The sequence below is a fragment of the Colius striatus genome, chromosome 21 (assembly GCF_028858725.1).
Source record: "Colius striatus isolate bColStr4 chromosome 21, bColStr4.1.hap1, whole genome shotgun sequence".
Lineage (NCBI taxonomy): Eukaryota > Metazoa > Chordata > Aves > Coliiformes > Coliidae > Colius > Colius striatus.
This window is the reverse complement of record NC_084779.1, coordinates 2,170,599-2,182,239: the sequence shown is the minus strand read 5'-3', so window position 1 is coordinate 2,182,239 and position 11,641 is coordinate 2,170,599. Positions and strand designations below refer to the sequence as shown.

The 11,641-nt window shown below is 56.4% G+C and overlaps 1 protein-coding gene across 2 annotated transcripts; it reads right to left on the bottom strand.

Moving 5' to 3' along the window:
• Positions 1-2,173: 2,173 nt before the first annotated feature.
• On the bottom strand, positions 2,174-10,914 carry YBX1 (Y-box binding protein 1). 2 transcript variants are annotated; one of them, XM_062012816.1, is made up of 8 exons: positions 10,599-10,914; positions 10,197-10,260; positions 6,740-6,773; positions 4,645-4,734; positions 4,242-4,544; positions 3,881-3,963; positions 3,497-3,773; positions 2,174-2,554 (listed from the first exon to the last, which is right to left on the bottom strand). In XM_062012816.1, exons 1-7 carry the CDS (start codon positions 10,753-10,755, stop codon positions 3,527-3,529), a joined length of 978 nt encoding a protein of 325 aa, XP_061868800.1. In that variant the 5' UTR covers positions 10,756-10,914; the 3' UTR covers positions 2,174-2,554; positions 3,497-3,526. The 2 variants fall into 2 exon arrangements, with proteins under 2 accessions (XP_061868800.1, XP_061868801.1); XM_062012817.1 differs by having other exon boundaries at positions 3,497-3,761.
• Between the last annotated feature and the right edge of the window lie 727 nt (positions 10,915-11,641).

Below are 11,641 nucleotides of genomic sequence, written 5' to 3'. Positions count from 1 at the left end.
TGGCAGCAGCATCTCCTGCCCAGCCTGGCGCTATTAAAGCAGCGTTGCCTGTACTGGGCCGTGTCTGAGGTTGCTGTAAGGCACGACCGCAGGGTCTGCACGAGCTGTGCCACCGGAGCCTACTGACCGCCTTGCAAAAAAGCAAAAGTGCCGCTCAAATCCCCCACAGAAAAAGTTCTTGTCCGCACTTCCAGCCACGTTCCACGAGAACAAACCGCAGAGAAGTGTTGCTTTAAGAAAAGCTGCTCTCAGGTGTCCCGGGGAAGCTGCTGGGACACGGTGGGCAGAGGAGCTGCTGAGGCAAAGGAGCTGGCGAGCCGCAGCTTTGGGGGAGCTCAGCGGAGAGGCTTCTCTGCACGGAGCAACACTGACTCCACGTGGCTGGTGGCCCCGGGCACTCGGGCGCAGCCCTGGAAGCGGCCCCTCACTCAGCAGCGGGGCAGCAGAGGTCTGCGCTGCAAACGGGGTGATGCAAAGAGCCCGCAGCGTTTCTGGCCGCTACCGGGGGGAGGCTGCTGCAGGGACGGCGGACACACGGCTCAGGAGCAAGGAGAGGCATGGGGTGCAAGCCTGAGGGAGGGGCTCCATCTGCACACTTGGGTTTCTGAGTCCACACCAAAGGGAATTCTGGTTTTTAAGGGAATTATTGCCTGCCTTCACTTGCAAACCATTATGAAAACAAACCAGAACCCAAACCCAGCACCAGCCCCTCCTCCAGCTGCTGGTTTTGTCCATATTCCCTTACTTTTCCCCCAAAGGTTAGTGCACAGAGCAGCACTGGGGAGTCCCCTGACCCCCTTTTGTGACCCCAAAAGGCCACAGGGCCATAGAGCTATGGACAGCCCCACACTGGAAAGGTGCAGAGCAGACCAGCAGCAGCACTTGCATGGCCCAGGCAGGCTGCAGGACACGTTCTCTGCCAAACCTGAGGGGTTGGAGGGTCCTCCCACTCCATCTGTCCCCAGTCAGGATGAGGACACATGAGCTGAGGGCTGTGTCCTGCAGTGCAGGTTCTGGCAGCACCAGGGACATGGGACATAACAACTGTGGGCACTCAGGCAGCCTGACAGGGCTGAAGGGCAGGACCGAGGGCTTGCTGCTGGATGGGAGGATGGCTGCGGGCCCAGGGCCAGGCACTGGCTGCCCCAGCACACGGGTGGAAGCACGTGTGGAGAGGGCAAAGCCCCTGGCTTGGGCAGCTCACACGGCTGCATCCCCCAGCAGAGGGTTTATGGGGCTCAGTGCCAGGGAGGAGAGTGGCTGCAGATGGGCACCAGCCCTGAGAACTCAGGAGCACCGGTGCTTGTAACTGTGCTGCAGGAGCAGCCATGGACAGACGAACCAGCTCCGGTGCTGGCGAGCAGCCCCGAGTCCTGCCGAGCTCCCACCACAGCCGGAGCAGCCCTATTCCCCACCTAGCTCCTGCCACAGCCGGAGCAGCCCAGGCCCCCGCCGAGCTCCCACCGCAGCCGGAGCAGCCCCATTCCCCACCTAGCTCCCGCCACAGCAGCCCAGGCCCCCGCTGAGCTCCCACCGCAGAGGGAGCAGCCCCGACCCCCATTGGGTTGCCACGGCAGGCCCAGCCAGTGCTGCCCGGAGGTGCAGCTCGCTGTCAGCTCCTTTCCCCCGGGCTGCAGCCCCCCCAGGGCTGCCCGGAGCCCGCTGCCGCCTCAGCCCAGTTCTCCAGCGCCGCAGCCATCCCGCGGAGCACAGCCTGGCCCCTCGCTGGCAGCTCTGGCACCCGGCTGGGAACCTGTCTCTCACCCCCCTTCCCACTTGGCAGAAGCTCCGCAGCGAATCACTGGTGGAGATGTCCCACCCGTGTCAGGGCACATGTGCTCTGCACAGCTCTGGTGACACATTTCAGGGGTAGGTGCTATGGTTTCTTTTCCCCCTCCCACGTTTAAGCACCCTCACTTCCCTGAGCATGGCCCCAGCTGTAGGCCAGGAAGGACACCTCAGCCAACAGCTCTGGGGAGGCCTCAGCCAGCCCCAGCCCCAGCCCCTGCCCTTCCCTCACTGTACTCGTCTTTTTTCTCAATCACATTTGCCTTTTATCCCCAGAGTCTGTACCGTGCAGAAATAAAGCAGTTGGGGTTTCCCCTCCTCCCCAAACCCTCATCTCGAGCTCCTGACGGCAGAAACAGGTTTAAACCAAACCCAGGGCACGAGGTGAATTCTTTAAGACCTTTATTAACAGATGCTTGCAGTTTGACTTGAAAAAATCATGTTGTATATCTTCCATACAAATTAAAAATGAGGTTCTTAAAAATCTCAACTTGACCAGATATGAAACAATTTAAAAACCTTTAAAGGTATATTGAGAAAAAACAGACTTTTTAAAAAACGTGTTTGTTTCCAAAAGGAGACTCCAGGTAAAAATAATAAAAACCCCATTGCTGCATAGACAATGCAGAGAGTTCTTGTGATCTGGTCAACAGCAAAAAGCAAGCACTTCAGGTCTTCAGTTCCAATTCTTTTGTTCATTTCTTATTGCTGGAATTTCGTTTTCTTTTTCTTCTTCATTTCTTAAGTCTTTTCTTTGATGACTAAACTGAAATAGAGAGAAAGCAAAGCAGATGGTCAGGGAGGTGTCGTGGGGATGCTGCACGGGGGCTGCGGAGTGAGCACCCACCAGAGCTGCCCCTGGTCACCTGCCCTGATGTCTGTCTGGAGAGGGGAACCAAACAGAGTGCCAGAAAAAGCACAAAGGAGTCCCAGAAATGACACTATTCCTAAATTAGCACAACAGGCCCTCAGAAGGCAGCACCTGACTAGTGCCAGGCCACCCCGCAGCAAGGAGCAGGCTGTAGCATCACCCTGAGGTGACCCCACTGCAGCCCCACAGAAAGGCCAGGAAGGACCACTGCTGGCAGCTTCCCCGGCGCTTCTGTGTTCAGGGCAAACCCAGCCCCTCCTGCAGGTTCTGGGTCAGCTTTCTGGAAATGAATGCCTGGAGGTCTCCAGGACCAAGCCCAGCACCCACATCTCCAGCAGCACGGCTGGAGGGGCTGTGTGTGGGTGGGTGAAGGCTGCCCTCTGCCTCAGCTCCCGAGAGCAATTAAAACCTAGTTGATCTCATTAATATTGACAGATATCTAAAGGGTGGGTGTCAGGAGGTTGGGACATCCCTTTTTCCTCTTCTATCTAGCAACAGCACAAGGGGTGATGGGATGAAGCTGGAACAAAACAAGTTCCATTTAAACATAAGGAGAAAGTCCTTTGGTGCTGAGGCAAGGGAGCCCTGGCCCAGGCTGCCCAGCGAGGGTGTGGAGGCTCCTGCTTGGAAGGTTCCCAAAGCTGCCTGGACACGTTCCTGTGTGACCTGATCTAGGTGGGAGCTGCTTCTGCAGGAGGTTGGATGGGATGATCTCAAGAGGTCCCTTCAAACCCCACCACGCTGTGACTCTACCCCAACCCCACCACGCTGTGACTCTACCCCAGCAGCTGGGCCCAGGGGCTGCCCAGGCCCGTGGGGCAGGGCTGGGACACGCACCCGGATGGTGGTAGCGATGGAAACCGGTGTTTACTCAGCCCCGCCCTGCTCGGCCTCGGGAGCGGACGTGTGCTCAGCTGCTGGCTCCGCTGCCTTCGTCTCTTTGCCATCTTGTGGTTTAGGGTTCTCTGGGCGTCTGCGTCGGTAGTTGAAGTTACGACGGTACCGGCGTTGTGGTGGCTGCTGACTTTGGGTCTCATCCCCTTGGTTCTCTTTATCTTCTTCGTTGCCGTCCTCTCTAGGTTGTCTCTGACGAGGAGGACCCCTGAAAGTCAAGCTAGGCTTTAACAATGCAGCATCTGAGCATCGCCATGTCCCGCCTGTGTTGCCAAGAGGCGAGGCGGGAACAAGCCCAACGCGCGTCCCCGTCGCTCTGTGGCTTACCTGCGAAATCGTGGCCTGTAACCTCGGTACATGTTCTGCCTGACTGGTCTGCCTTGGTCTCCTGCACCCTGGTTGTCAGCACCCTGCAAGACATCAGCCACCAAACCATCTTAGGCACGTGCAGAGGCCTCTTAGGGCCGTGGGAGGTTAAAGTCTGCACCACGCAGGATTTGTTTCTTCCAGCCAGGCCCACAGAACAACACAAACCCAAACCCCGTTTGTTCAAAGCTGCAGCAGAGACCTTCAGCTCACCAACACCTGCCCCAAGGTCTCAGCACACCAAAACCGTCCCAACTGTCAGAGAAAGCAGCAGCAAGCTGCTCCAGAGCCAGCCCAGCAGCACAGGTGAAGGCAGCATTACCTCCACCATCTCTCCCTGCACGGGAGGGTTGGAATACTGTGGTCGACGCCCGTAGGGCCTGCGCATGTAGTAAGGTGGGTACCGCCGCCTGCGGTAGGGACGGCGTTGCTGGCCTTGGCCTTCTGGGATGTTCTCTGCTCCTTCGTTCTTTTCCCCACTCTCACTGTTCTGGTAGTTTTGCTGGTAGTTGCGTGGAGGCCCCCTGCGACGTGGGTATCGTCTGTAATGGTTACGGTCTGCTGCGTATTTGCTGCCTTGCACTGGAACTCCGCCAGGACCTGTCACGTTCGCTGCCTCCGCGCCCTGGAGAGCAGGAGAGTGTGAGCATCTGCAGCACTGCAGCCCCTCACACGCCCTCGTGCTCCCCCAGCCCAGTGCCCACAGGCCCCAGAGGCTCCGTTACCTTCTCTCCCTCCACCACATCGAACTCCACGGTCTCTCCGTCTCCCACGCTGCGGAGGTACTTCCTGGGGTTATTCTTCTTTATGGCAGTCTAACAACAGAACATTGCAGAATGACACTCACAGGCACAGTGGGAGAACGCTGCTTAGCACAGCTGAAGACTCATGGTTTACAAAGATTAAGGAATTTGGGTATTGTTATCTTAGGAGGAAGACCTCAACTCCTGAAAAAGCAATTCAAGCACTGTGAAATCCAGGCAGGCATAAAGTTCTCCTGTGTTACCACAGTTTCTGGTCTACCTGAAATGTGCAACAGCCCTACCATTGACTACAAACATCCATCCACATGCTGCCTGGCAGCTGAAAAACAGTTTGAAAACAAACACCCCCGATACACACTGGGTGTAGTGTCCCTAACCAGAGGCCAGCATTAAACACCCCACTTGGCATTTACACCTTCCTCTGAAGTACAGGCACCAACATACACGTCTTCCCAATCTCACACTCGCATTCCCAGCCCTCTTCTATCTCCCAGCTCCCACAGTAGCCTCTACATCTCACATGAATAGCCAGAAATGGTTCCACCACTGCCACTCCAGCCCCAGCACTGCTGGGAAACACTGGCACTTCTGTGCTGTGCAGGGTGGATGGGGTCTGACAGGTGAGTTCATACTCAATGCACACTGCTCTCTGACACACTCTGCTTATCACTCTCACTGAACAGTGATGCAAGTGCAACAGCTTTACAGAAACCCACCAGCAACAGATTTTTTTTCTCCTAATGGAACAAAAATTCTGGAACAACATGTCCAAAGGGCTCAGCTTTGACATGTGATTCTCATAGCTGAGTCCAACAGTCTTCGTGGGACCCAAACTTGATCATGTGTATGGGAAACAGCATATGCAACTCCAACTCCTGACCCAAGCTGCCTTATCACAGATCAGATCCCCGAGACTGTCTCCTCATGATAATTATTGCATTAAAACAACCCACTGCCAACCCATGCTTTTAAGAGTGCAGACAGCAGATCCACAACAAGCCTTGAAAGCCAAGCCAAGGTTACTTCCATGTTACTCTGCTCCCATACCAAGTAATCATGTCCGAAAGTTTTCCTTTAGAGTCTGCATCCCTGCCTCAGCTCACACAACACCCCAGAGCTGCTGGGCCCTCCCCACTGCCTGTTACAGAATAACCTTTCACAAACAAATGCCTCTACACCTTTGGAGCAGGGAATTCAGACACAGCACAAGCCAGAAGCTGAGGGACAGAAAACCAAACAAGTCATCCACTTTCCAGGGTCATTTCTTTCCTCCCTTGCTGTTTACAACATCAGCATCTATCCCCAACTCAAAACAAGAGCAACCCATGGGCTCTGAAATGCCAGAGGTAACCCATTCTCTGCTAACAACTCTTCACAAGGCTGCTTCACACCAAGAAACCTTAAGGCAAAAAGCACACTGCTGACTGAGCATGGCTTGCCAAGCCAAAGGGCCAAAGCAGGAACAAGCTGCAGGCAGTGGGCAGCCTCCCCTCACTGCTGTCCAGAGCTTTACATGCTCACCATATGGTTTCCCTAAGTGTACATACCTGTTAAACTGAAAAAGCCCCCATGAAAATATTTGCAGACTTTCACTGTCTGGAGCAATAAAACCTATAAAAGTTTTGCATAAACAAACAAAACCTTCACTGGCACTTCATTCCTAGCACAGTCCAACTAATTTTTCTCCCTGCTGCAAGCTTTTCACTGCACTTCATCTCCATACTTTCACCTAACAACTACATAAATCCAGAAGGCAGCTTCTCTGGACTGCAAACAAACATCCCCAAGCCAACCTGCAGACAATGCCACTGCCAGCTCTTTGCAGGATCAGACATTCAGCTTCCTAATCTCCTGTCCTCACCGTGGAGGTACCTGGATATGCCAAGCCCCCAGCTCCAGGCAGGCTCTACCTGCAACCCACTAGTGACACACAGTTGTTTGAGTTCAAGGAATCCTCTCCAGAGAAAGTGAGGCTCTTTCCCCACTCCAGAGCTACTTACAGAGGTCATGCTGAGTCCCAGACAAGCAACACCTCTCAGTTTCAAGGGAACCTTACCTGATGGACAAACACATCTTCCTTGGTGTCGTTCCTGCAAAACAACAGGAGATGGAAATTCATGTATGAGACACACAGTAAACTAAAAGTTCAGCTGTTTGGGGAGGGGATAAAACATGGATCTGTCAAAGACAATGAGCTCTCAGCATCAGCCTTGCTCCTAAACCTGCTCTCAAACAGTCTCCTGGTAGCTTATGGTTTGAGGTAAAGAGGCTGTCAGGTAGTCTGTGTTCAGAGCACAGGCTCAAGTCCACTAAGTCACATATGAAAGGATCCTTCCTCCCTCTTGCATACGCCTCTGTCCTTCACATCTCACCCAGGAAGTGTCTCAAGAAGAAAGCGCCTGAGAGTGAGCAGTTCATCATTTCTGATAGCACTTCATGCAGGAGCTCAGCTACTCCCATCTATGAGACAAGCTACACCACCACCACTCGAGCCATGGGTACATCTCCTCCCAGCCTCAATGCCTCCTTCACTTCAGGAGAAACACCAAACCTGCTGAAGGCAGCAGGGTTTGTCAAGTTGCATTTGTGAGCACAGACAAGGAACAGTTTTTGGTTTCTCCCTTCAAAAAAGGCTCAGCTCATGTCTGTACCTACAGGGATCCAAAAAACACATTAATCCATCATACACACAGCTTCCACAACTGCCACGCTGAGCTGGGACAGCCACAGTGTGGTACCAACTGAAGCTTGGAGAGTTTCTGTTCTGCAGGTGAGAGGCAGAGCTGAAGCAGCCTCTGCACTGAGAGCCCACAGCAAACTGCCGGCCACACGCGCCTTGCACCGGCCGAACCTCACAGCAGCGCTGGTTTCACCCCTCCAAGGAACAGTTTGAATTCACAGCCAAGTAGCTTTTATTTCCCAGAATGACTGGCTGAAGACACTGCAAAGCAAGCCTGTGTGAAAACGTGCTCAGAACTGGAGAGCACACAAGTACGGGGAACAGAATCCAGCATTTGTTATTTTTCAGGGATCAGGCCTGCTGCTCCTCACTGCTGGCTTGAAAACATCCAGATGACAATTAAAGACTTTCAAAAACTCCATCCAAGCCATGGCTACTCTGGCAGACAGCACCACTAAAAATCAGTTGCCTTGTTTCCTTCATGGAATGGATGCCCAAAGGCAGTCTGAAAGCAACAGAGGCGGTGGCCCCACCACACAGCATCCAGAAACCCCTCCAAAGCCTGAGCTGAGCACTTCCCTCCTCACCACCTCTTACCAGATACTGCAAAAGCTGAAATCCTTCACAAGAGCCACTAACAGGTTCTCAGTAGGAATGCTCAGCACCTTCCTCCACTCTCAGGTCCCCTCCAATCCTTCAGATTCTGTGATGGGGAGCACAGGCACGCTACACTCTTGCTCCAAGCCTGATTTTTGGGCAATCAGATACTTCAATTGAAAGTCTTTTTGGAAGCACAGTTCCCATTTCAGAGGACATTGGAGTTTTAGGTCAACAAATGACTCAGACACACAGATATATGTCAACAGGTACACACAGTTAGTTAAAGTCACACAGCTCCTGATGCTGGTTGCCAGAAAGCACATCTGCCACTTGGATGTTGTAGCAGCAACAGTGATCACCTGCTCAAAGAACAGTCAAAGTGGCACAAGAGAAACCTCTGTTCTGAGGCCTGACAAGCCATTCATATCATCTTTCCACTAAATGACCCTGTCCCTCCACATAGTTAATCCATAACAACTTGAGAAAAAGGCATCAGACACGTGAAGACAAGGCAGAAGTGAAGCAGAACACCAAACACAAAGCCAGAGATAAACCTGCAGCTCGAGTTATGTATGGCAGGAAGACCAAGTCAGTGCCCTCTGCAGAGACTCCTTATTTTGACAACTCTGAGGAAAAACTGACACACTCTCAGAATCCAAACCAGGATTTCAGAGCAGAATCAACAATAGAAAATAAAACCAACACGAGAGGAAATACTGGACAGTGAATATGCACTGACACTGAAGCTAAGTTTTTATCCCAAAGCTGATTGTATCTGCAAGTAGACAAGGAAGGCCAGGGACTCCTGCAAAGCTTCCCTTGCAGAGAGGCAAGGAGATGCCAGAGTTGAGGAAATGTCCTCCAGCTCTGTTCTCAGGCTGCAGCTCCTCTCTTGACAACACCAGACCATGCCGGGTTTCTCATCAAAAACAGCAACCTCAGGGATTAAACAGCTGCCAAGTTAATGGCTGAGGAAGCCATTCGGATGTCTTAACTAGCTGACTTCCTTGCTTGGCTCACACCACACAGCATTTCCACTCCTGAGGAAAAAAGCCTTCCCTAGAGGTAGAGTTTGTGGCCTATGACTGTATAAGCGTTTACACGAGCCAGGGATGCTGAAGCTTACGGCCCTGATGGCTGTTCTGACATTTAGCACTAAACCCTACATCCAGGATGCAAAGCAAGCAGATGCAGGGTCAAGTTTTCAAAGTTGCAGACACAAAAGGAGCTTGGCAGACACAGCTGGGTCACAGGACAACAGACAGCTAAAAAAGGCAGCAATTAAACCAAACCTACATAAAAAACCCTGATAAAAACACCCCAGCAGTATCTACCCTCACTTCTCCGAGTGAGCCAAACAGCTCTCTAGACCACTATCCCTGCAAAACAGCCCCAGAACTGGCAGGTAACAGAATCCCTCATTTTCCAGAGCAGGTTTGCACAGCAGTCCCAGGACTCCTCCACTACTGGGCACATTGTTTTTTAAGCATTTATACAACTCTTTTGAGTGCTCACACTTTTCTTTCAATCAAACTGCAGTCATAAAAAGCATTTTCCAAACACTTTGTTTCTTCAGACCCCTTCAAACACTCCAGTCTGGCAACAGACAAGAAATGGCCATTTTTCCCTCATTTCCTCACACATTTAAGGTTTCCTCGAGAGAGCACGTTTTAACTACTAAGTGCTTCTTGCTTGCATTGATAAAACTGAACTTCATGCCGAAGTCCAAAACAACATGCAGTGTCTTCTGACAGCCAGCAGACTTTTATACCCTTAAGAGAATAAAAACCCGACAGATCCTCCATAAAACTCAAACCACCGCAAAAAAAACCCAGAGACATCTTAACGTGAGAAACACCACCGTGAGAATACATTCACTGAGAGAGTAAGTCAACACAACCCGAGGGGATCTGAGACCCCAGAGTAAATTCACGAAGAGACTGAGGCTCAAATCAACCAAACCTGAGGGGGTAGGACACCCGGAACAAGGTCACTGAGAGAGGAGGAGCAACAAAACCCGAGCGTGTCCGCGACCCCCGTGCCGGACAGAGGCCACAGCTGTCCCGGGGCGCTGTCACGCAGCCGGGCGACAGGGGCCGGACGCCTCGAGCCGCTGCCGCCCCGGAGCCGCCCGCCCCGCTCCCGGCAGCACGTGTCCCAGACAAGCGCACTTCACCTCGGGTCCGACGCCCGCCAGGCCCGAGCCGCAGCCGCCCCCGCCGGGCCCCCTCACCTGTTGATGAAGCCGTAACCGTTCCTCACGTTGAACCATTTCACTGTTCCCAAAACCTTCGTTGCTGAGGGAAACGGGGAGAGCAGAGAGGCGGCGGCGTGAGCGCGGCACGTGGCGGGGCGGCGCACACAAAGGCCCCGCGTGGCGGACATTTTGAGCCGCCCGCCCCGCCCCCACCCGCCGGCACGCGGGGCCCGGCAGCGCGCGGGAGGGGGCGGGGGGCGCCCAACGGCCGCGGCGGGCGCGAGCGCGGGGCCGCGCGCCGCGGGGGGTGCGGGGAGGAGGCGGCGCGCGCCGCCCCTCAGCGGCGGCGGGGGAAGGGATGGGGGGGGGGCGGGGGGAAGATTCGCGCCGCCGGAGCCTCCCAACCGCCCCCCACCTCCCCCCCCCCCCGCCCCTCACCGATGACCTTCTTGTCCCCGCCGGCGGGAGGCGCCGCCGAGGCCAGGCTGCCGCCCCCGTTCCCGGTCCCGCCGTTAGGCTTGGAGTCGGCGGGGGCGGCGGGGGCCGCCGCGGGGACGGGAGCGGCGGGCGGCTGGGTCTCGGCCTCGCTGCTCATGGCGGCGGCTCTTCGGTGCGGACGGTGGTGGTGACTGGCTGTTTGCGCCGCCTCCCGCGGTGTGATGGTGACTGAGGCCGGCCGTGGGGGGGGGGGGCTGCTCCCTGCTCCGGGCTCGCTGAGCTCCGCTCTCCGCTCCCGATACCGATCGAACTGGCCACAATGGCGGCCCGCACCGGCTAGCCACCCCGCGCGCCCCGCCCGCGCCGCTCGCGATTGGCCGCTCGGGCCGCCCGTTAGACGTCCCGCCGCCCCATTGGCTGGTCCCTTCCCGGCCACCGCCCCTCGCCCAACGCCCATTGGCGGCGGCACCCGCCTGTCCTCGGGACCTCGCGCCCATTGGCCCCGCCGCCCGCGGCTGCCAGGCTCGCTTCTCGCACCGGCCCACCCGGAGTCACCGCCCCCGCGCTCTCATTGGCCGCCGCTCCCGCCCCCACCGGGCCCGGCCGGGGAGGCGCGCGCGCCATGTGGCGGCGGCGCCCGGGGCCACCGACACCCCCCGGCCCCGCGTCACCCCCGCGACCCCCCGGCCCCCGCCGCCCCCGCCCCGCGTCACCGCCGCGACCCCCCGGCTCCGGCGTCACCGCCGCGACCCCCCGGCCCCCGCCGCCCCCGCCCCGCGTCACCGCCGCGACCCCCCGGCTCCGGCGTCACCGCCGCGACCCCCCCGGCCCCCGCCGCCCCCGCCCCGCGTCACCGCCGCGACCCCCCGGCTCCGGCGTCACCGCCGCGACCCCCCCGGCCCCCACCGCCCCCGCCCCGCGTCACCGCCCCGGCCCCCACCGTCCCGGCCCCGCGTCACCGCCCCGACCCCCCGGCCCCGCGTCACCGCCCCGACCCCCCGGCCCCCGCCGCCCCGGCCCCGCGTCACCGCCGCCCGGTACCC